The sequence below is a fragment of the Poecilia reticulata genome, linkage group LG5 (genome assembly GCF_000633615.1).
Source record: "Poecilia reticulata strain Guanapo linkage group LG5, Guppy_female_1.0+MT, whole genome shotgun sequence".
NCBI lineage: Eukaryota > Metazoa > Chordata > Actinopteri > Cyprinodontiformes > Poeciliidae > Poecilia > Poecilia reticulata.
This window is the reverse complement of record NC_024335.1, coordinates 21906912-21932598: the sequence shown is the minus strand read 5'-3', so window position 1 is coordinate 21932598 and position 25687 is coordinate 21906912. Positions and strand designations below refer to the sequence as shown.

General features: G+C 40.3%; 2 protein-coding genes across 3 annotated transcripts in view; one reads left to right on the top strand and one right to left on the bottom strand.

Moving 5' to 3' along the window:
• Positions 1-12716, top strand: part of usp49 (ubiquitin specific peptidase 49) — a 17159-nt gene extending 4443 nt beyond the window's left edge. The window contains exons 2-6 of the mRNA XM_008409800.2: positions 2063-3537; positions 6509-6716; positions 9271-9379; positions 9513-9718; positions 9802-12716. Of these exons, the coding sequence (XP_008408022.1) occupies positions 2128-3537; positions 6509-6716; positions 9271-9379; positions 9513-9718; positions 9802-9905 (2037 nt within the window). The 5' untranslated portion in view covers positions 2063-2127 and the 3' untranslated portion in view covers positions 9906-12716. The remainder of the gene's footprint in view (positions 1-2062; positions 3538-6508; positions 6717-9270; positions 9380-9512; positions 9719-9801) is intronic.
• A 730-nt stretch (positions 12717-13446) lies between these two features.
• tmcc2 (transmembrane and coiled-coil domain family 2) lies at positions 13447-25080 on the bottom strand. 2 transcript variants are annotated; one of them, XM_008409801.2, is made up of 6 exons: positions 24992-25080; positions 20448-20629; positions 19109-19504; positions 17879-18507; positions 16556-16691; positions 13447-14496 (listed from the first exon to the last, which is right to left on the bottom strand). In XM_008409801.2, exons 2-6 carry the CDS (start codon positions 20484-20486, stop codon positions 14197-14199), a joined length of 1500 nt encoding a protein of 499 aa, XP_008408023.1. In that variant the 5' UTR covers positions 20487-20629; positions 24992-25080; the 3' UTR covers positions 13447-14196. The 2 variants fall into 2 exon arrangements, with proteins under 2 accessions (XP_008408023.1, XP_008408024.1); XM_008409802.2 differs by lacking the exon at positions 20448-20629.
• Between the last annotated feature and the right edge of the window lie 607 nt (positions 25081-25687).

Sequence of the window (25687 nt, the reverse complement as noted above, 5' to 3'; positions counted from 1 at the left end):
TATATATATATATATATATATATATATATATATATATGTATGCTCAGTAGCTCTGCTTATTAGAAGAGACAGTGGTCTACGGCGCTTTGCAGGGTTCAACTCCTTTTAACTTTTCTACCGGTCACATTTGCGGACCTGATTGTGTTTTATTGGGATTTTGTGTCATAGAGGAACACAGTGTAGCATATCCGTGAATACAAAAATTACAGATGTGTTTTCAGAAAATGTTCAGTCTCAGCTGTTCTGACCCTCAGAGGTCAGTGTGAGCACTGAACTGGGTCAGGAATAAAGTAGGGGAGATGGTTTTTGCGGGGTTTGGTTATAAAACAAGATCCCAGTTTACCGTTTCCCCTACCCTCTGTCCCCAACAGGAACACGGCATGTACCTAGTAATTGTATGTGTTTACAGTTAATTCTATTGATTTTATTAGCCTAAATAAACAAAATTAGATCACGCTCGTCTACTTTCAGCTCTCTTTTTTGAAACACCAAAGTTAACAAAACCTGGTCAAAAAAAATTGCTCTGTACTTCTCTCAGACGCTGAGTCGCAAGATGAAAATGTCGCAAAACAAAAAGCATATCTGATATTTTTTAAACGCAATTTATATAATTTTAATGGCAGCACTTGCACTCCTGTGAGTAACAGCAAGAGTAGCTTTCCTACTCCTGATACACATGGCGAAGGTGCTAGAACACAAAATGTGTCTTTCCTCCGACAAAAATCCAGTCATCGAATAAAAGGTTGTGATCCTTCTTGACTGTCTGAGGGGAAATACTCCCCCCAACAGTATTAGACTAAGCTTGGTAAGTAAATGAATACATGATCATTAGAGAAACATACAGTAGGTAAAGACTTAAAGATGGAGAGAGACGGATAAATAAATATATAGATACAGAGATAAAGAAATGTAGACATAAATGGGCCAAACATCTGAGTTCTTGTATTTGGAGGCTTTGGAAACCTTCTTCCAGAAGCCAAGAAAGATTAATTGCAGCAAATAAAATTTTGCAGATGATTACAGCCAACTATAACTGTTCCAGCATTTATTCAAGTACTTCTTTAATAATTGTTAAATATATTTTGCTGGTAGTAGTGGTGGTTACATTGATTGCAGCAAGCTATTATTCTATGAAGTGACTGATGTTATTAAAAGAAAGCAATGAAAACAATACTTATCCAAGTGTTTGACTTTGCACAACACCCCTGTTCACGCTACAACTCTGCTGTTTATGAAAGAGTGGCTGGAAGAGATTTATTGTTGAAAGAAAGCCATAAGTAGTCATGTTTGCAGTTTGCAACATGAGCAAACACGTGGTCCGCCTTCATGCAGGACAGTGACTGCAAAAATACAGTCGGGATCAAAACGGATTCATATGTTAGACTGGCGCAGTCAAAATTACGGCATAAATCAGAATGAGAATCAGTGGCGTGATACAATGGTTGCTGTTCGCAGATTCTGCTAATCTGTCAGAGTTTGAGTTATTTTCTAAAAATAAAAATGGATAAAAATCTGAGGAAATGCAGAGCAGGTATAGACCTACCCCAAAAGACAATAACTGTAAGTTTGTTCACCAATGTAGTGTTGTGAAAAGGTTTGAGTGGCATCATAAGTTGTTGTAGAAGTTATTGCCATAAACGATAATGCTGTTCTGAGACCGATTTCAGGTATTATGTCAGTGGTATAATACTGGTGACATAATAATCGGAGTTCACCCTCTCATAGTTCAATAAACTTGAATTCCTAAAAAACATTTAACACTGGAAGACATTTTAAATGTCCAAAATAAATAAATAAAGTCACCGTAGTCTTTGTAAGCAAAGTTGTTCTGAAAGAAAGGAGCTTGTTAAGACTGAAACTTTTTGTTATCCAGTTTTTGGAAGAAAGAGACAGAAAAAACTAGATCATGCAAATGGAAATTATCAATCTGTCATGCAATTAATTGATTTATTGCTTATTTTCTACAGATTTAGTATGGTTACTTTTACAAGGCACTGGAAATCATATTTTCACATTAACAAACGTGCAACTTTTCTTTCTTCCTGTGTGAATCTTCCATCAGAATGAGTTGCTGCTTCGCTGCAGGACGTGTGTCCTATAACTGAGGCCACATGTGCATCCGGACAGATGGATCGCTGTAAGCACGTGGTTCGCCTTCGTCTGGGCCAAGACCATTCCATCCTCAATCCACAGAAATGGCACTGTGTGGAGTGCAGCACCACAGATTCAGTGTGGGCCTGCCTCAAGTGCTCCCATGTTGCCTGTGGACGCTTCATAGAGGAGCACTTCCTCAAACACTTTCAGGAGTCCCAACACCCACTGGCCATGGAGGTGCGTGAGCTGGACGTCTTCTGCTTCGCCTGTGGAGACTATGTACTGAACGATAATGCAGAGGGAGACCTCAAGCTCCTCAGAGGCGCTCTCTCTACCGTCCGGAGCCCAGGTAGGCGGTCGCTGCGCTCCTCCACCGGGGGGGACTGTGCCCCCTGGGTGTTGGAAGGTGGGCCGCAACCTGCCATGCAGCTGGCCCTTCGCCACAGGAGGAAAGCGCTCCTAGGGAAGATGCTTCAGACGTGGATTAGAAAACACCAAGAGGTTCAGAACCAGCGCAAGGAGAAACTTGAGGAGGCCAGGAGACAAAAGAAGGAGGTGAAAAGGAAACTCCTGGAAGACCTCGGCAACATTCCTCCCAGGAAGAGTGCCAGGCTTCTGACTCAGGCGCCACGTTCAACCATGACACTCATTCCTCGCAAATTTCGCGACCCCCCAGAACGCCTACCTCCACCTCCCAAGAAGCCTTCACTCCTCGCCCTGCCCCGCAGGGCGCCACAGATCAGGAGAGCCGCTAAGTTGAGGAGGTACTACTCCACGCACGCGGTGACGCGGAGGAGGCACGCTCCAGGTGTCACCGGTCTGCGCAACTTGGGAAACACGTGCTACATGAACTCAATATTGCAAGTGCTGAGCCACCTGCAGAAATTCAGGGAGTGTTTCCTCACTTTGGACCTGTGTGAGACTGAGGAGCTGCTGGCCAAGACCAACCACTCCCAGGGCGTTAAGGGGGTGACTGGAGCGGTCGTCAACAGCGGCACCACGCCGCCACTGTCGGAGAACCCTTTGGGACGCATGGGGAAGGCGGGGTGTTGGAATTTGCCCGTGGACAAAAAGGAGAGCGTCGCCCCGTCCCCGCAGGCTGCAGAACTGGTCCAGCCCAAAGAGCCTCGCTGCTCGACTCGCCAGCAAATGTCTCTGTGTCACGAGCTGCATACGCTATTCAGGGTCATGTGGTCGGGCCGGTGGACTCTCGTCTCTCCATTCGCCATGCTGCACTCTGTGTGGAATCTCATCCCGGCGTTCCGCGGTTACGACCAGCAAGACGCCCAGGAGTTCCTGTGTGAGCTGCTGGACAAGGTGCAGCAGGAGCTGGACACGGAGGGGTCCAAGCGGCGGATAGTCATCCCCATCACAAAGAGGAAGCTGTCCAAGCAAGTGCTGAAGGTTCTGAACACCATCTTTCACGGGCAGCTGCTCAGCCAGGTGAGACCGGCAGCATGGCAGCAAATCCAGCTGTTCAGCACTGATTAGTAATGCTCCAGTCAGACCTTTTTTTAGACTTAATACTGAATAAAATCTCAGATTTTTGTCATACCTGATCAAATTTCAATTGATTTTTGATTTCTCCTTGCTTGCTTTTCTAAAAAAGAAATTGCAAATGACAGAAATTATTTCCAAAAAGTGATTTTTATTTCCATCATCCTCTCTGTGAGATGTATGGTGGAGCGTTAGGGCCAGGCTATTAGGATCTTTGTTATGAAAATCTAGTCATGGTATCGGCAGAATAAAGACACAATTTTATCAGAAAAAAACAACAAAGCTAAAATGTGAGGAAGAAGTCGTTTTGATGAGAAATGGCTTCCAAAGGGTTATCAAGATCTGATCTCAGCAGTTCAGTCCGTGTCATTCTTTCTTCTAAATAGACAGTTGTTTGCACGGTCGTTTCAAAATTGTACTACTGATAATAATTTCATACAGGTGTGTTTAAAAGATTACGTATTTCCTTATCTGTAAGACTTATACTGAAGTATAACGTCATAAAATGCTCAATAATTTTAATTATTCTGTAGGAGTTCTCACAAAGTTACTTAATTTTCCTGATATTACGACTTTATTCTTGTTATTATAGTCATAATTACCATCAAATTGACTTAAATTCAGTCCAAATAAATGGAAGCTGTAAAACACGGTTTTGGAACAACATGGTAAGCATAAGACCTGCTGACATCACTCTGAACTTTAGAAACTCAAGGAGTGCATTGGTAAAATAAAATAAAATAAAAAATCCATATTTTCTAAAAATGAATACAGAATTTAGTATTGTCTCAGCAGTAGGTACATGATTTGGTCACTTTATACCAGGAGTATTTAACCAAGTTTGATGAATAATAAATGTGGCTGCACCAAAGTTTATTTAGTATAAAATTAGATGGTAAAAAGCACAAGGGGTGTGGTTATTAAAAGACCAATTCTGTGTGTTGTGTGAAATATTTTCCATTGTAATGAGTTTTAATTTTGCCTTAATTTAAAATCTCAGTCCATTTCATTCACCTGTGGTGGAGGCCAAATTTTCATCATTGTTATTATGCACAAAGTCATTCCAGGGGCCACAAAATGGCCCCAAGCTGCTCTGTGGACAGCCCTGATTTAATGAACGGGGGGCAGGGAGAGCAGACTTTTCTCTATTTGACTTCCAGGTCACTGATCAGTTGAAAACTGGCCAATTCCATATATGGCTTATCTATTGGTGCAGCTCTATTGTAACAAGAAAAAAACCAATTTCTTTCTTGTTACAACTCCTCTTTTTGTTATTTTTGCTTGTTTCTTTATATAAAAGACTTTGTTTCCTCTAAACAATGAAACATTTCCCTAAAGTCTGAGAAGAGCAAATGATGGTCAGGTTTCTTCTTCACCTCAAAAGCCATGGTTGTTTTTTCTGTGACAGTCATTCATTTCACTTTAAAATTGTAATTTTTCTGTAATTGGTTGCACAGCCTCTCATCAGCTACCAATTATTCAGCATTCAGCTCCATCACTGTGTTGTTTGGGCTTTACTTTGTTTTAGGGAAACTTTTAAAGATCATTTTTGTAAAGTAAGATTTTAATCATTTCAACGGACATTTCAACAGTTTTTGTTGAAAGCTTGACTCTGTTGGACCTTCGACAAACTCCAGACAAATATTCACATGTGCAAAATACAGTTTCTACTTAAATGGCACTTGACAAATTTTTTTATTTGTTTTTGCTCATATTGGACCCATATTTCATATACAGCCCAGTTCTGATCTTTTAACTCTCAAAAAAAAAAATCGAGCTCTACCACTTCCGTATGTGGTGCTAAATCACATTGTTTTCAAGGCGTCTGCAGCCTCAGCGGTCATGTCACATTTTATCTGACTTTTTCGTCATGGACAGGAGAAACGTGTCATAATTCTGCACCAGAAGAAGCCAGACATGGTAAACCAGGATGTAAATCGTGGCTGAAGCAAGCAGCGATTATTATGAAAATAATACAGAAGCTGCAGGCATGTGCCACAAAATGCCACTGCTATTAGTTAATGCTTTCTTTTTATTAGCTTGCTTTGTTTTGATGTGATCACACCGATACTGCTCCAAAATTTAGAACTGATCCAAAGATGGCGGCGTTAATTGTTACTTCCGTGAACAATGCACTGTTGTGTGACATCAGCGCATGCGGGTCGCTTTGGGTCGTAAATTCTTCACACAGAAGTCTGATTGTGGTCGCATTTTATTAGTAGCATAAACGGCCGCTTAGTCACAACGACCACTGAAGAGTGTTGTTGTTGTTCACGGCAGCTTACTCTGTTTGGTTATGGGGTGTTCAGATTAGGACAGTCGATTAATCTATCAATTATTCTGATGATTAGTTGGATAAAAAAATTGGCACCTTCTTCAAATTTTTCATTTAGTCACTAAAGCTTTTTTCATACAATATTACAAGTTCATTAAAAGATGCAAATAAGTTGGTCAATTCCCTTTATGAATACGAAAATAAAAATGTTAAGATTCAGAAACGGCATTCCTTTAATGTATGTTTATTTTAAATATATCTGAAATGCAAAATAGTTATTATATACAGTTTTGGTTTAATTACTGCTCAGAATGTGGTGTTCTTTCAGCTAATGGCCTTTTCTGAGTCTGTTTACTCCAGTTAATGATTAATCAATTTACTGAATTAGGTTGCAATTATTTCAATTATTAATTAATCACTTCAGACCAGATTTTTGAGTTTGACCAGCTAGTTTCACTCTGCATCTCTAATTCGGACACTTTATCAGTCAGACCTTATTTATACAGTCCTCTTCAACAAAATGCAGAATTTAACAACAGAAGTTGCATGATTATATATGAAGCTTCAGAAAATAAGAATTTAAAACGCCACTTGATTGATATTATCCTCATCTCTTCCTTTCTCCTCTTGTCCTGTTTTTAGGTGACGTGTCTGTCCTGTAAGCACAAGTCCAACACAGTGGAGCCGTTCTGGGATTTATCGCTGGAGTTTCCAGAGAGATATCACAGCAGGAACAAAGGCCCAGGCGCCACTGCTTACCAGCGCAGCTGCTCCCTCATAGAGATGCTGTCCAAGTTTACAGAGATGGAGGCTCTTGAAGGCAACATCTATGCCTGCAACCACTGCAACAGTTAGTACAAACCTTTCTCGCCAGCTGCATTTTCACTTGATAACTTTCACAACAGAAATAAAAAGAAAACACCGTATTTTCCGGTGCACCTCACTATAAACTCACCCACAAAGTTTAAAAAAAAAACAACAACAAAAACTGGAAACATACAAGATATAAGCCGCTAGTATCTCCGCCGTTCTCGGTTTTCCACTTAACAAAACTGCTCTTAAGGACGCAGCATCATGGATTTGTTCGCTTCGAGCTTAGCGGCTATCGATCTGTACTGCCAGATCGATAACCTTCAGCTTAAAAGCTGCATCATATGAACTTCTTTTTGTGGTTTCCATGATGAGGGGGTTTGAGTTTGAAATCATTTCTCCACCGTGCCATGCTGCTAGCATGTGCTTGTTCTAAATGAAAATCAGCACTTTCTTCTTTGATTTCCAATTTTGACTTCCAATGATTCTTTTCCTGCTAAAGCGCCATCTGGTGGTTGAAGAAAAATCTACAGAAAAGCAGCACCGGGCTACAAGCCGTATGGTTCAAAGCGTGGGGAAAGAGTAGCGGCTTAAAGTCCGAAAAATACGTATTTTTCATGTCTAAATGATGATTATTTACCAAGGTTATCAATTAAACAATAAGCCTCAGGACCAGATGAGACATTGCTCCCTCTTTTCAAGTTTGAAAGAGTCCAGAAGCACACAGGCAAAAGGGAAAGTTAAAGAGAAACTGTTGTCTGGTTTTTAGAATTATAAAGGTTTTTAGTTGACAGTTCTGTGTCAAAGTTAAAGAAAACTTTTAAATTGCCTCCTTATATAAAGTATTTGACCTGAACAGATTAAATGGATACTTGTTGAACCCAAAATGCTGATGAAGTTCTTGTTTAGATTTTCTACTTCACCGTGTTTTACCCCTGATTTAGAGCCACGTCGCCATTTTTGAACCCATCTACTTAACCATTTGGTAATCTCTTACTTCTCTAGTTAAATTTATTTGATGGAAAATATTTTGGATTAATTGTGGAATTCAATAATCCTTTATTTTTATGGTTCTGCTTTCTGTTGCAAAAGGTTAAGTCTCCTGGAACAAGATGCATTATAAATGGTAATCAAATGTTAAGGATGGATTATACAGCTCTGGAAAAAATTAAGAGGCCACTTAAAATGATCAGTTTCTCTGAATTCACTCTTCATAGGTAAATGTTTGAGTAAAATGAACTTTGTTATTTTATTCTATGAACTACTGACATGTCTCTGAAATTCTAAGCAAAAATGTAGTATTTATTTCCAGAAAATGAGAAATGGTCAAAATAACAAAAAGATGCAGTGGTTTCAGACCTCAAATAATGCAAAGAAAACAAGTTCATATTCATTTAGAAACAAAAACAAATGTTTTAACTCAGGAAGAGCTTAGAAATCAACATTTGGTGGAAAAACCAGGAGGTTTTCAATGTGGTTCACTGCAGTTGGCTCTTCATTTTTTCCAGAGCTGTTTACTAACGTCACAAGTATCCTTAAAGTAGACTCAGTAAGTTCTAGAAAATGAGTAGTTGACAAAGCGTTTAGTAAACGTCTCCAGAGTGGATACCAACTCATTCATGTCGGTACAAAATGTCCGCCGACAGACTGCTCCGTATCATGACTGAAAACATCTAGTAAGAAAAGAAAAGAAAAGAAAATCAAGGCTCTTTTTCTTCTGCGTTTGGTTGATTTGATGTAAACTAAACTTGCCTGGCAGGGAGTGTGTGTGGCGCTAAGGAGGGGAGTCGGCGCTCACTGGAAACAAAGTGCTGCAGTTGATTAATGACACTCGAAGATAATTTGTGCAGAACAGGACCGCTGTTCAGGGTGATCACTTTTTTTTCTTCATTAGAAGACAGATTTTCCATTTTGGTTAGAGTTTTATTGGTTGACTGGGATGGTGGGGGATCCCTGCTTATGTCTGAAACTTACAACTTTTGAACCATTAATAATTATTTTATTAATGAAGTGCTTTCAAGCAAAGTGCTGGACATCTGGGTACAAAACAGATTTAGGATTTAGAATCAAGATCAAAACTGTTTCGTTTTGCAGGTTTATGCAACAAAATTAATCCGATTAATGTATAAACACATCACTATTCAGATTTGCTTTGTAATATATTTGAAAACGGTATATAATTTTTTATTTTTCTTAGTTCAGTCAAAAGAGAAATACATTGTGGTTTGTGGTTGTACTGAGTAAATGTGAGAAGGCTCAGTGGGTGTGAACACAGGTCACTGTAGCTCAGTTATGTGCACTTTAACCATTTCTGTTTATTTCATTTGAATAATGCAAATGCCTGTTGCTCTGAAGTTTGAGAAATTTTAATTTAAAACATCTGAACAAAGTAAAATGGCTTCTAAGTGCAGATTGTTGTTCTCCTACCTAAGAACACAAACCATAGAGGTACTGGTCTTTTGTTGAAGTGATGTAAAATAAATTGCTGGACACAGTGAAGTAGTTCTTAAAAGAATGACGTTGCAGATTTAATAATGTGAATTTTTTCATTATTATTTTGTGGAATAACTTTTAATTCTCTCTCCTGGTTTTAGAAAGAAGAAGAAAATCATCCCACAAACCCTTAGTTCTGTCAGAAGCACGTAAGCAGCTTCTGATCTACCGCTTACCTCAGGTTTTACGGCTGCACCTCAAACGTTTCAGGCAAGTTTCTCTGCCGCCTTTCCTTCCTGTCTGATAAACTTCTTTAAAAAAAAAAAAAAAAGCTACCCACGTTGCTCTGTGGTTGTTTCTGTGTCTGTGTCTTGTTTTTAATGCCAAATCTTCCCTGTGGCAGATGGTCGGGCCGGAACCACAGGGAGAAAATCGGCGTCCATGTGGCCTTTGACCAGGTTCTGAACATCAAACCGTACTGCTGCACAGACTCAGGTCACTCTGTCCACAGAGGAGGCTACACCTACGATCTGTCGGCTGTGGTCATGCATCATGGTAAAGGCTTCGGCTCAGGGCACTACACCGCATACTGCTACAACACAGAAGGAGGTGAGGAAACGCTCGTCCTCGTGTCCCGCTCCCGTCCCGTCTCGTCGGGGTCGCTGTTTACCTTTTTGTCTTGTGTTCTTCAGGTTTCTGGGTCCACTGTAACGACTCTGAGATGAAGGTTTGCAGCGTGGAGGAAGTGTGCAACACTCAGGCCTATATTCTCTTCTATACCCAGAGGTCTGCCTAGGTACCTCTCTCGCTGTGACTTGTACTGAGGGCTGCATTTGAGGCGACGGTGTCTGAAGCTTTCCCTGATGTCACTTTGAAAGGGTTTGCCAAATGAGACGGTAACGAGGGCAAAGGGGAAGCCGACCGTACGGACGCATGTCAGCAACTTAAAATATCATAGGAAAGTTCGTTTCTGTCAGTAGTTCAATGCAAAGGGATGAAACTCTTGTCACATTTAGATTCATTAGAGTGATATTCAGTTCATTTTCATGAATTAAAGCTGTTTTGAAACCTAAAATTAGTTTCTCAAAAAAAATTATATTACATTAGATCAATTAAGTCAAGTTTATTTATATGGTGTATTTAAGCGGCAAGGCAATTGATGAATGCATTACATAATAAAAAAAACAACACAAAAAAGAAACTTTACTTTACAGTGGCAAACTAAAAATAATAGAAAGTTGTAATCCAGAGCAGAATTAATCAATGCACCACTTATTATGAAACGCTAAGCAGGTTGTTTTCTAATCTTGATTTAAAGGAACTCGGGTGTTTTTTGCAGTTTTCTGGATGTCTGTAGAGGCTGAATGCTGCTTTGCCATGTTTGGTTCTGGTTCTGTTGATGCAGATCAGAACAAGAAGGCTGATACAACAACAACAGATCTGTAAGGTATTTTGGTGCCAAGACGTTCAGTGGTTTATAAACTAAGAATTTTAAAGTCTGTTCTCTGAGCTACAGGAGTTTAGGTGTGGGGTGATTTTCTCCGTCTTCCTGGTTTTAGTCAGGACGCGAGCAGCAGCGTTCTGGATCAGCTGCAAACCCGTAAACACATTGTTGTAATAATCAATGCAACTATAGTTAAATCCATGGACGAGTGTCTTTTTATCGTGTTGGGACGTTAGTCTTTTAACCCTGGAAACGTTTTTCAGGTGACAGAAGGCCGATTGTAATAATGGGAAATTTCTTTGACTGGTTGCTGCAGGTGGGCTTTTATCGTATTTATCATTTATTATGATAAATTTCTCATTGTCACGATGATTTCCAATTGATGTTTGGAAGAAAAAAAACTATCCATACTGTTAGAATCGTTAGTTTTACTTCTCTTCCACTGTTTGTTCAATGAAAGTATCAATAACTATCAAAAAACTTTAGCAACTCTAATCCGACTTCTTCATTTAATGTTTTAAAAGAGCATTGTATTTTGGAGCTATCATTGCCATGTCCTGCAGTTGCAGTTTATATAATAACAAAAAAGAAGTAATAAATAGTTTTTATTGTTATGATAGTATCACAAAGCATCATGATAAAACTTTAACTGTACATCGCCCGCCTCTACAGTCTACTGGATAATCATCCATAAAATCACATTTGCATTATTTTTTTTATTCGTCTTGCGTAATATTTTAAAGTTCTGAGAAACTATATTTTGGGTTTTCATTAACTGCATCAAATTAACAGGAATAAATGCGTGGAATATGTGGCTCCATGTAATGTATCTGCGTACGGTGGGAGTTTTGCATTGAATTACTGACTAAATTCAACCTTTTCACGTTCTAATTTGTCGAGATGCGTCTGTGGTTGGAGATGAGACCGATGGGGAGGTGGTGGGTAACTTTTGCCATGTCTAATAGTAGGCAAACTTTATTAATGTTTAGAGGGCAGGATAATGTCTGTTAGAGGGAGAGACCTTTTCATAAATGAGGCTGCAGGTTTTTCGGCCTGCAGGACGAACTTTTTACTTCATGGCCTGAAGACTGTGGGGGCAGGTCCTGTCCTGCTGAACACCAACATGTGTGTCCTTGTTTTTACACCACAATCAGGCTGGAAACGCCCAGACGCTCCACTGAGACAGCATTTTACATTCACGGGCAACACGGATTCTGGAGCTTGAAACGCTTCTTTTGTTTTCATATTTTAGTGTTACACGTTTGATCTCTGAGCACTAAACATGCGACCAGTCCAAACTCCGTGCTGCCTCCTGTTCGACTTTTTTAATTATTGTGTAATATCAAATATGAAGCTTTTAATACTCACCGTGTGTCATTTGTATTTCTTTTTTTTTTTTCTTCCTCCAATGTACGCTGTGACTGGATACTGTGTCTTAGTCTCAAGACTCTCAGAGAACATGAATAGTTTTTTTTTTTTTTTTTTTTGTCTTTCTATTTTAACTGTATGAAAAGAGGCGAATAAACTGAGTTTCCAACGAATGATGATGAATGAAGGGAAGCTGCAATTCTCTGGAGGGGCTGCTGGTCCTACTGTACGTTTGGCTCACTTATTCCTTTAAGAAGCAGCTCCTCCTGCGGTTTAACGGTTTGACCGCTGCACCTCTGTCTAACCTGCTGGCAGACGAGAAAAAAAAGGAAAAAAAACAGCAGAGGAAGGTGAATCTGAAGAATGTGTTTCTGGGGAGGTATACCCGTTTTAAAGTCGTGCACCTGAAAGCAATATATTGTACATCGTTCATCCTAACAGGAAGTTGAAATAAAATCAGGAATTCCTCTGCTTATTATCCAAGGTTTTGTTCTTTGTTTTGTTTTTTGTTTTTTTTCTACTCTGCTGTTTCTATCGAGGTCTTTAGAATTTGCTAGGTAATCAAGAAAACTGTTGTGTTTGATACGAGTCAAATGCAAAACACATTTGTGAACTCTGTGAAAGTTGGAACAATCTAAATGACGATGAATGTCTTACTTGATAGCGGTCAGTTGTGGCCATGCCACTGGCTCTGATCTCCTTGAGTTCTGTCTTGTACTGTAAGAATACCTGTCATAAATGTATTGTTCGTAAGGGTTTTGCCTGACAGTAATTATTAAAAAGACGACAAACACATCTGAATGGTTTTTTTTTTTCCCTTCTTGTTTTTAGCAGATTTGATGGTTTAAACCCGGGTGATGTTTGTGCTTTCGACGTATCTGAATCACACAAGTAGGTCATCAGCAGGGCTCCTGACTGCTTGCTGAGGAGATAATTCAGCCGTCCGATGCAGGTGCACAGGACTAAAGACGCATGGAAAAGTTGAGACGCCTGGTCTGCACCAGTGAAGTTCCAGTCTGTAAACAAATTCAAACGGTGAGAAATCTGATCTTTTTTTTTGTCAAAACTAAGATCAGGCTATAAATGCATCAACAAAATGACCTTTTGATGCACTTTGATTTTGTTTACCATCAGAAAGACCATATGATTTTTATTTTGTCATCATGCAAAAGTTAAAGGTGGGTGAACTTGCTTCTTTTTTTTTCCACTTTCACTGTATTAATCCTGTGGAAAAACATTGCTGGAGCACCAGGAACAGAGAAGACACGATTTATAAAAACAGGACATGATTTGGGGATTTTAAGATTGTCAGCCTGATAGGTTTGCCGTCAAAGAAGGATTTATTGTAAAAACTAAAGATTTTGGTCAGTGTTTCATATATTTCTAAGTTTTGCATGAAAGATTCACACCAGGGGTTTGGTTCAGAGATCCTCTGTATCTTAATGAACTTGTCAAAAACAACAAAAAGCCATTAGTTTCAGCTTAAACATCTTCTCTTTGTACCATAAAAATGTATCAAGCATAGTCTCATATATGAAATCATTTATTTCTTACACGGTTTAATAAAACGGCAATATTTGTTTTTGCAAACTGGATATAAACGTTGACATGCCAGGTAATTTGACACCGTTGGTAGCTGTAGGTTTACACTGTTAGTATTTGTGTACAGAATCAATTATTTCATTCAGCGTTGTGAGTTTTAGCAGGTTCAGCTGTAACCCTCCCTCCCCCTTCACCGAAAAAAGAAAAAAGCCTAATAGCACTGCAGTAACACCAGAACAGGATGTGAAAGAAAAACACGAGAATGACTGAGTGGAGAAACAACATATCTGCACTTTTGTTTCCGACAACAGAACTGGCAGAAAAGACATTTATTCGTCATTGATGAGATGCTAACTCATGCCAGCTGGATGCATCTGAGAACATGCATGAGAGCACGTAACATTCATGGAAAAAAAAACATCTTGGTTTCAAACATATGCTGCAGCTTCAACATGAAGATTTACAGTCAGCGCAAGTCGATCCTTTGTGTCTCTTAAATGGTTAGAAAATCAGATTTCTTGCAGGAAACTCTTTTTTTTTGGTGATAGCAATGGGATTAATGGTCTGTCATCCACACCTGAATATTTGAATGGAGCGAGGTGATGTCTTTATTTAACTGGAGAGCGGTAAAGTTCTACCTCGAATGTACCAAGCCCAACAAGTTTCTCTCCGGCTCCTTCTGATGAAGCTTCTTTGTGTCTCCTTGCTCTCGTCCTTCCTTTAAATCCAGGTTTTAGCTGGGCAACAACCACAATTCCACAAAATCCCACTGCTTCCACAGGATGAACAGCAGCAAGGCCAGCAGGACGGTGGCGGCCACGCGTGCCCGGGTCTTCATCAACGGGGTGATGAAGTTGGCCAAAGTGGAGACGAAGACCAGGAGCACGGCCATGAGAGCCAGGATGACGTTGATGAGCTTCCCCAGGAGAGCCCGGGCGTTGGCGTTCTCCACTCCCTCCAGCTGGACCACCTGCTGCTGCTGCTGCTGCAGCTCCAGCTTGGTGATGCGGGTCAAGCACGACTCCACAGCTTCCTGCACAGCACAGGCCCAGAAAACAAGGGGGAACGACCAGGTGAGCCAATCTCACTGTGAATGATCGTTTCTATTTCAAACATTAACTACTAACTTTCCCTTTCTTCATTTTTGATGGTGTGATTTTTACAGACGCTCACACAAAATGGAAAACTTACATCTACAAGAGATCAGTTTGTTTTTTTTGGTATAAAATATTTACATTTGTGCCTATTAACCCTCTTTTTGTTTCCTGTCCCTTCTCATGTAAACTCAGGAGAGACATTAAGAATTGGTTGTCACTGAAAACCGAGGACGTCCTGGAGGTTTACCATCACTCATATAGTATACTACATTCATAACCTTGATAGCAAATATCTGATGTGGTAAACATTGTTTTCTTGCTTGCTAAAATTACTATATACTGCTGTAACTGGAGAGGTTCTACCACTTGTTTTGATTATTTCACTGAAATATTTGAAATCTGTATATGTGCTTGCTGTTATGTGCTTGTCTTTTACAGTCTTAAACCCATCATGGTTTCTTTCCCCCTTACCCTGTACTTCAACGATTCATTGTTTAATAAATTTTTAAAAAAGAGAGACCGCTGGTTAGCTGTAGTTGTCACGCCAGGCCACTAAGTGGTGCTGTGATTTTAGATCGTCATCGAACCCCCACGCGCTTTTGAACGTTAGCTTAGCTTGCATATTAGCTTCATAGTAAACGGTAACCATTCTTCATCTCCCATGAACGGAGTGCTCATGTAACACATATTCATTATCAGAAATATGCCAAACTTAACATGTAAAGTAGCACAATGACATCCACGAATGTTTTTATCTTCCCGCGCATGCGTAGATTAAATCTTGAAGCCGTTCTTTCTGGGCATGCGCGCTGTCACATCTGTGAAGTACTTCACATCTCAGAAACGTTTCATAAAGTGTTGGTTTGAGAGATGTTCCGGTTTTTATGAAAATGGAACCTTAATTCCCTTCCCATTAAAGGTAATTTATTCATCAATTTCTAGTCAAATCCATTTAAAGTTACTGGATCATCAAAAAAGTGCAGCACAGATGGATGGCAAAAAGAACGAGTCAGGTTTTATCTTCAGAGAAAGAAGTGAAGCAGAAGCAGAACTTCCTCCTCGCCCAACAAACCATTAAGATAAAGCATTCTGAATGCAATTGCTGACGTTAAAAGTATGCACCATTAATCATTCAGATGTCATAATAACGCAACTTGTAAATAAAACAAAAACAGGCACATAAATAAATCATAAGGTACAAAGTGGATACATTACTGAGTCAACATCCAAGTTAGCAAATAAGCACAGAAGTAAGTCAGTAAATAAATATACTTACTAATGTTAGCATATAAATTATTCAGCGAGGATGCTAGTAAAAACTAAATAAGCAAGGAGGCTAAGTAACTAAATAGGTTGGTAAATATGTTAGTAATTAAATATGTATACGGGTGAGTTACCTGGTAAGAAAGGAAGCAATTAAAGTATGTAAGTAAATAATTATGTAGGTTGAAAAAAGTTAATAAGTAAGTTACCGAGTAAGTAATTAGTGAGTAGGTAAGTAAATAAATATAGTTAAGTTAATCAGTGAATATAAAAATGAACAAATATAGAAGTAAACGATTAAATCAGTAAGTAAGTAAATAACTAAATATGTAAGCCAAAGAGTTTGAATAAATGTAAGTCAGTGAAACAATACGTTTGTAAGAGAGTAAATAATTATATTGTAAGTAAATACTGTATGGCTTATGTAAGCTATTAAATGTCTACAAAGAAGTAAGTACATACACATGTAAATAAGTGAATAAGTATGAAAGTAAATAAATATTTAAGTAAGTAAGGCAAAAAGTGAATGAGTTTATGAATAAAAAATGCTTCTGGTAGTAAGTCAATGCTGAACTCAATCAGTATATCAATAATTATGTAGGTAGTAAATAATTAACTACCTAAGTAGAGACGATAAATAAATAAGTAAATGAGTGGAAAAGAAAGTCAATAATCGAGTTGATAAGTAACTGAGAGTGTAAATAAATCTGCAGTCCTGGGGTCAGTGTTTACCTGAATGTCTCTGGCTCTCTCGTAGGACTGGTAGGCGACCTTTTCCTCCATGCTGGCGAGTTCCTGCTTGAGGTTGGTCATCTCATTCTGGTGCAGCTCTGTTAGATCATTCAGCTGCTCCTCCAGCCTCTCATACCTGAACATACAACCAAACCAACCCAGCAGAACAGAGCAAAATGCTCGATTAGGACATCTACCCACAGCCGGATGTAATGTGTGTGTTGTATTGCTGGAATCCAAATATTATTTTCTTTTTGTCTCAGAATGACCTTTGACATTTCCTTTTATTACAATGACAATGAACACTGATGTTTATTTCTGTTTTGATCTCCTAATCCCTGCAGTAATAACTCACTGGACAACAGAAGACGTATTAATCCTGAGCTGAAAATAGACTGTTAGCAAGAGTCCTGCTCTCTCTGCGCTGCTCTCACACAGAAACGTTCATGTTTAAGTCCAAGAACACGACAGAGCGGTTGGTTTTTAAAACATGCCCGTCTTCTGTAGAAAGAACGGGGAGGCCGCTCAGACAAACGTGATGTTAGTTTTGATGTTTGAGGTTTGGTTTATGATTGGGTAATCTGTTTTCTGATGGCTTTGTGAGGAGCTACGGCAGGCCATTTTAACATAAAATTGGTTTATTTTGACTTTCTGTAATTACATTCTATACATGTAAAAATGCATTTCAACTAGACACAACTACATTTTACCATCCTGAATGATAATTGATCATTTAAATGATCTACATTCATATTTGGACTAGTAAAAATAATAATAATCCAAGATATCTTCAATTACATTTTGACAAGTTAAAAAACATCTCATAAATGAATTGGCATTCATTTATCTTGAATGCCAATTCAAGATAAATGAAATAGAAAAGCAGTCTAATTAAAGATATCTTTAATTGATTTGGAGATATCTTAAAATAAATTTTGAAAGTCAAAATTGCAAGTCCACACATCTGCAATTTAATTTGTACTAGTCAAATCTATAATTATTTAAATTTACTTTATGACTAGTTAAAATTTCATTGTTGATATATGTAATATGTGTTTCAGATAGTCAGATATCCTGATTAGAAACTTCAATACAGATTCATGGTAAATCTGATGTCATTTATATTATTCAGAATGAAATTAGAGATCTCTCAAATAGTTATTTTGTCTAGCTAAAGTATAATTAGAGATATCTTCATTTGTTAATACGTCAGATATTTGGAATTGAATTGTGGTGAAGCTGATTTTATGGTAAGACGGCCTGCCGTAGAGACCGTCCTGCAGAACAGCAGCAGGAATGTGGAGGGTCTGAGTTTGTTTCTACCTGTATCTCTCTTCCTGCAGACACTGCGTCATGTAGGAGTAGTCGCTCTGCAGCTGGCCCTTCATGTCCTCGATGGCGTCCTCCATGTGCGTCTGGCTGGCCTTGATCTCCTGCAGCCCCTCCAGCAGGGAGTCCCATGAGCTGTGCATGTGATGGTGGTGGTGGTGGTGTCCGTCCAGTCGGGGGCTCCCCATCGTAGGGCCCAGCATCCCCCCTCCGACCACTCCTCCCGCTCCGGCCCCACCGGAGTTGCTGCCCGCTCCGGAGCCCGATGTGGCACTGGAGCACTCGTCGTCGCTGCCGTACTTGGGGCTGGACACCAAAGTGGCGCTGCCGCTGAGAGCTCGGGGCGTTGGGGCGTCCTCAGAGTGTCCCCCGACTCCGTCCTCCAGCGTGTCCTTCAGGTGAGCAATATTATCCGCACTTCCAAACTTGTTCCTGATCAGGCTGGCGAACTCCCTCGGCTTTGAGACCACGGCCGTGTGAGTGAGGGCCGAGACGCCACCTTTGACCCCCTCGACCACTCCACCTCCAAACCCGCTTATCCCAGCGCGAACGTTGGCCCCCACGTCCTTTAAGCCCTGCTGCATGTCCCGCAGGACATCCTTGGGCTGCCGGGCCGGTCCGTTCTGCAGAGAGAGAAGAGAAGAGAAATCTTTTCTCTGATATCTTGACTCTCATTACAACACTCAGGTTGAGGTTCTAAAGAGAGAAAACAGAGCAGCCCTCCCCTCCCCTGCAGCTCCACCCATCAGCTCCTTCAGACTAGCCAGCAGCAATTGGCAAACACCAGCTGAAACCGTGCATCTACTGAGCTCATTATACGAGCTACTTCTCAAATACTGCTGGTAAAATCTGTTGAGAAACATTGTGATGATGTGTTGAAGGCTGAGATTCGGAGAGAGCGGGAGCTTCTTAAAGTGAAAATTAAATCAAAATTAATTTGATAACAATTTAAGGTAACATAATATCTTTACAAAATGTAACTATGAGACTGGAAAATACTACACAATACTGCCCCTTTAAATCTTTCTGAATAATTTAAAAAGTGTTTTCTTTGCTTTTTATGATCTATTTATATTACTTGACTCACACATAAGTTGTTGTAGGATGCCTTAATTTTTTCACAGAATGCATATTTGGACGGATGTGTCCTCATAAAGATTGCCTGAGTCAATGCCAGTCAGGAGCTAAAGCGAACAGCGCCACCGTTGGACCGGACCCGTGTACCTGTTCGATCTCCTTTAGCTTCTTGTGATAGTGCTCTAGCTTCTTGTGCAGATGTGCGATGGTCTGTGCCGACTTCTGGTTCTTCTTCTCGAACACCTGCTTGATCCTGGACGCTTGCTGTTTGTCCGCATTGTGGGCCAGCTTCAGGTATTCGGCCACGTTGTCGTCGCGCGCCTCCTGCTCCACGCGGATCTGCTCTGTGACCTTCAGGATCTTCTGCTGGAGATGCTCCAGAGCGGCGCGCGTCCGCTGGGGCTCGCCGACGCTCGCAGCCTCCGCGCCCCCCGCCGCCCCGGCCACCGCCGCCGCCGATCCGTCCGTGCTGATGTTGCTGTCAGAGCCGCCATGGCTGGAGGTGGGGGGCAGACCTAAGGTTGCCACCTCACTCTTGTCCAGCTGTGGAGACAGAAGCAGAGGCTGTAGATTCCTCCAGCTGATCACAATGACACTGCAAACGCCTCATCCCTCTCTTTATTGACTTGTACATAAAAATCATTAAATCTCTGCTCCTCCAGCCAGAATATGTTGGTCTTGAAGAAACAATGTCTCGTATTCTGGGAAGCATTTATTACCGTAGGTGAGATTTCAGATAACTTGACGTTTGCTGTACTAATCTTATTAGGCCTATTGATTGTCATGACTGGATTTATGGTCACTTTGTTGCACAAGTTCCATAAATCAGCAGAAACTGGCTCCTCTAAAGAGCCGCCAAGCCTTCTGAGAATTAAAATAAATGATACCCATAAACATAAAGTGGGCCCATTTGAAATTGAATTAAGAAATTACAATTAACCGGAATAATGGAGGTCAAGCTGAGGACTGAAAAACCAAAAAAATCTGTTGAAGTAGCAAATTCAAAGCCAAGGAAGTCGGTTAATAAGAAATATCTGTGCAGAAATATGATCACATGGTCATGGAAATGGCGTTTACAAACGAGCAGCCAAACATATCTGTGATATTCTGGAAACAGATTATTCATTTGTGGGTTAAATAAAAAAAAAAAAATAAAGAAGCAAAATCATCCTACAGATTTTGTTTTATGTAAGTGGAAAAAGTCTTAAAGAAAAAATATTTTCCTGCAGCTCCACAATCTCATGATGAAAAGTTTAGAAAGTCGCCTGATCAATTTAACTTACGAAGAGGAATAAGTCAGTTTTTGGTGTCACAGTCATCAGTTGCTCACAGTAAAGTAAATCAAAACGTTCAACAAATGTAACTGTTTGTTTTACTTTACTGTTTTAGGTAGGTCTGACTTGTAGGAACTTTTAATTAAAAATATTTGTCTCGCTGTCTCATGGGGGTATAATTATGCCGTGACACAAAAGTCGATTAGTCTTACCAGGTCTTCAAAATTGGAAAGACAAGAACTCATGGGCATGCAGGTCAGGTTGCTGTGTGGATCAGGATGGAGCCATTTTTTAAGATTCCACGTCTTCCTCTCCTCCAGCGAATCAAGCGGCTTCAATTTGATCCGAGTCTATTTTTATTTTAGGCTTAAGACTCACAAAGGCTGTGCAAACACTTTGGAAAAAAAACAAAACAAAAAGCAGATAAATCTTAGTGTCAGACAAAAACAATCTGACATTTTACACACAGCAGCTTTCAAACGATGACTTCATTAATTCAGGGTAGATAAAGCGATTGAACGTATAATTGTCTCCCTGGAAAACCATGAATCAGCCGTGACTCAACCCATCATCATGCTCAGAGTCACTTCAGTGTGATTACTGCTACATCTGTAGAGTTAAGAAGATACTGAAACAGAACCTGCATGACGCCATGAAGTCTAGAGAAAACGACAAATGGAGAAAACGCGGTGAAGTTCCCCAATAGCGACCAAAATCACTCTTATGTCAAGTGGATTACAGAAAGAGCCTGGAAGGCTGAGCAAGAAGAAACACTGCCTCACATTTTTAAAGATCTTCTGATCATCATTAAGATTTTTTAAAAAATATTTTGTGGGCTGATAAGACAAAAAATGTCTTTTAAAGAAGATGTGTGTCTGTTTCTAACACAGCATTTCAGAAAAGCAGCATCATATCAGCAGTTGAACTAAAAGGTATTTTCTAGTATGCTTTTAAATTATTAGTATGCAGATTATTTCACTGGTAATAAGGCATTTTGTCCATGTTAAAAGTGAAATAATATGTCAATGGAAATATTATTTTTTTAAATCAGTATTAGGTTATTGTTGACTTAAAAGAAAGTACTATATCTTTCCCAAAAGCTGCTTTTATGTTAGTTTTGTCTTACTGCAATTATAGCAAGATATTTTCATTAGAAATTAGAACAAAAATATTTGGTAAGACGTGTTTTTGCAGCGTGACGAACTGGACTGTTGTGCTTCTTCAGGACCTGGATGACCTGATATCCCGACTGAACAATCCTGAACCAGAATATCTGGTCATGAGTTCCTGGTCCAAAGCTCAAGATCAAAACACAATCTAAAGCACACCAGAAAGTTCACGTCTAAACGTTACAAATTGCACAAAATGTAGGTTTTGTTGAGGCCTAGTCAGAGTCTGTACTACTGAGATTCTTCAGATGGTTTGAAAACCCTCAAATGAGGATGAATTAAAACAATTTTGCAAACCAGAGTAGATAAAAAAACAACAACTCCTCATCTGCTTGCCGGGGAAGTGTGGCAAAACCTGTTATATGTGACAAAAAAGTTAATCGAAAAGAAGATAAATACTTTTTCACAGCAGAAATCACTTAAGAAATGAAAAGCTGTGCTGCAGAAAATACAGTTTGGACGAAATATGAGTTGCTCTCAAGATAAATAGACTCTGTAGCATCCAGAACGTCAATAGTGAGTGAATGAAATGCACTTTAAAGACTTTCAAGCACATGTGTGGAGGCATTGATTTTTAAATGAACTATCAGATTGGAGCGTTAAAGTTAATACACAATGGTACATCACTCAGCACCTGATCAGGACTTGTGAAAAATGTCCACAAATCTGAAACTGATACCGTAACAAACCGAGGAGCAGTGATTATCTTAGAAAAGACGCACTGTGAGCAGGATGCAAATGAAGGTAAACATGAAAACTGGAGCAAAGACTGGATTCATAAAAGGAAAGCTTTTCTATCAAAATGGTATCTTGGAGTAAATGTTTGCATGAAGAAACATTTTTGTTCTAAATCCACCTGAAAAGCCATTAAAACTAAATGAGAGAGTTTAAATCTGAAGGTTTTGCCATCATCAACAGACCTCAGTGTTATGCAAGATGACCTGAGAATCCCTGGGAACCAAAAGCTTTTTGCACGAAACCCGAATCAAGATCCTCTAAATTAAACCTGACGGATTCTAACCTGCCAATAAAATATGTAACGTTTCACTCCGGCTTGCCTCAGAAGGAGCCCAGATATTGAGACGCAGACTCTTTTAGGTCGCTCTGCCTGGCTGAAAATTAGAACAAAATGCATTTTTATTTATTTTGTTTGCATTAAAAAACATACAAGTTTAATTTATCTACCAGAGAAAAAGAAAAGATAAAAAAATTATAGTTTTTTTTTTTGTGCTCAATTAAAAACATTTAAATAAAGAAATGCCTCCTTGTATAATAATCTGAACTACATGAACCAGGATGAAAGCAACATTTGACGCTGAGGTGACTGGTCTCATTAAGAAAGACTCATTTTTAGGCCAAAGCAAAATCCCTGAGCTCCTGAAATCAGTTTATTTCTGACCCTTGCTGTGCAGCTATAATTGATTTGGTGGAGGGATCAGGAAGTACACAGAGTGGCTATTATCCATTAATTAGATGAAACATAACTGGACTGCTTTCCTCTCAGCACACACTCTGAACCTAAAGCAAGGGTGTAACTATTTTTTTTAAAAATGTGCATTTAAAAACATGCAGCTGCATGCCAGATAATACTGTGCAGATTAAAGGAGTTCCCCTCCTTACATATTTATTCTGGTCTTTCATTTTTGTCTCGTATAAATGTTTTACATCATTGAACAAAGTGTAATGTCAGAAAAAGTAATTTGAGTTTTTAAAGTGGAAAAAAAAAGCTATCCAAACCAAGCAGGTCCTATGAGAATGAAATATTTATTCACTTTCATAAATTATGAATTTACTTCAATTAAGCCAAAGTCTTGGTTCAGTTTCACTGGCCACACCCAGTTCTGCAGAATCAAGAAACCACTGAAACAGAGCCTGTCTGACAACAGAGATCTTAAAAAGCAACAAATAATTCATAATCTAAAAGAAATGCAAGAAAGAGATGACAAACAAACTCACCGAAAAGGTAACAAAACCATTTTTGAAGGCTTTAAGGGAACCAGTGAAAAATGTTTCCACGTTTGGAGGGAATCAGAAAACATGGCGAACGTCTCAGAGGATGCTGACCAACCAAAATTACTCCCAAGAGCAAATCAACGCCGCTAAATCACAGAAGAGCTCAGAACAACATCTAAGGTTCACGATTCAGCGAGAAGAACGAAACAGAGTAAAAATGGCCTCCGTGGGGGAGTTTCAAGGCAGAAACAGCAGCCAAACAAAAAAATAACACAAAGACCCAGCTTGTATTTTATCAAAAACATCCTCATATTCACCACAACCTTCCTTCCTGTTCCTCATCCGTAAGGCAGACCTGTTCAGTCTATTTTTATTCTTTGTTGTCCTTTATAATTTATTTTACATTATACTTAGCATTCCTAATTACGATTTCTGAACAGTTTGAAAACCGGTTTGTTTCAGTTTACTTTTTACATGTTCGACTAAGGTTGTCGGCGTTTTGTTGACAACCTGAGAGCTTCAGGAAACTGGAGAAGAACATTGTCTGTTTCACTCCTAAAGACACCGACTGAACAAATTAAAGTTGTCTTTAAATGTTCACCAATGCAGCTTTCGGTGTATTTAAGTGTGCTGCAATGGTACTGAGTCATCAGGTACACTTACAATTTAGTACATTTAAGTTTCTGTTTAAAAGGAAATAAATATTGTGAGTCAGTTCAGCGCCGTTTTCCTGTATCAGATCGATATCGACCGATGCTAAACCTCAGGTATCTATGTCAGTATCAGAAGTGGGGGGGAAAAGTAGCTTCCCCAGCTAAATGCTGTTCATGTCAAAAACAGCATTTCATAGTCGCTGTTTTGTCTGATATTAAAATGTTTGTGGAAGCAGCAGACATTTAACGTAGAGCCTGTTTCAGAGCCCTGGATAAGTTCATGCAGACATAAACCTAAAAACATTTCTTATTTGACGTGTGAGGAAATAACCTAAGCAAATAATCAACCAATCATCGATCCATGAGGGGATTCCCAGCTCAGGCTTCTACATGGCGGCGATCTCCAGCTCAGTCGTGTCACAACACTAATCAGAGGCTGCAAACATCTCACTGCGCTGTTTTGATCTTTCTAATGCCTTTGGTTTATCTGTCATATAGCTTCCTGCGCTCTGTGGCTATAGAGCGCAGGAAGGCGGGCAGTGTTTTTTTTTTTTCCTTGAATCTAGGTTGCAATCTCACAGCAGCACCAGGGAGGAGAATAACAGATGACTTGGACTCCCTGGTGATTAATCGTGTCCCGATCTTCACTGAGAGAGTGAGATGCTTCTGCAGCCGCCAAGCTAGTGTAGTAGGAGGAGGTGGCGGTGGAGGGGCTGCCGTCCAGCCGGGTGTAAACAGACAACAGACTGGAATAAAGCATCTGAAATGCATCGAGAGCGATGGATGGGCGGATGGATGAGGGATGGATGGATGGATGAGGGATGCTGCATGTGATGATGAGGGATGGGATGGCAGCCGTCTGAAGCATGGAAGAAGACATGAGGGACGGGGCATGCCTGAGCCCTCTGGAGACACGGCGTGGACACGCGGGGGACGGTGACACACAAGCAGCACAGCAATAAATGAAATCAGAAACGTTACCATACTGCTTTAATCCAATTTGTGCAGTGCCATTGCAAGGCTGTCTTCCAGGCCCATCCTCTTCCTCCCTCCTTCCTCACCCCCCCCACCCCCACCCCCAGCTCAAATATAGTATCTTCACCCCCCTCTCCCCAGCCGCTTTCAGGCGGACTACCACCTCTACAGGATCCTACAGCTCCATTGTTGCAGCCATCGATATCTGCTGCCTCCCTCTCCCTCGCTCTGATCTATTTTCCTCCCCTTCTCTCCCTCAGAGGTTTTCCTCCGCCTCCCTCTGCCTCGCTTCCCTCTGTACCTCCGCTTCGATCCACATGCAAATGCTGTAGCCGTGCTGCCCTGTAATGGATGTGGGAGCTCGGGGACAGATGGATGGAGATGAATCTGGGCGGGGAGGGGGGATGGGAGCGCTCAGCGCAGGCGTGCAGGTGCTCCTGTGCGGCGGAGGCCAGCGAGGGGAAGGGAGGGAGCGCACTACAGCCGCCTTTAAACCCTCGGTAGAAACACACACACACACACACACACACACACACACACACACACACACACACACACACACACACACACACACACGCGCGCGCTGTGTACACAGCGGTGACTCCCTTGTCTCCGCTAAAGACTGAAGGATTTGGTGTCACAACAACAGGAGGTTGTGGGAGTGACGCGCAGCTTCGTGAAGTTTCACCCGCCCAACTTCTT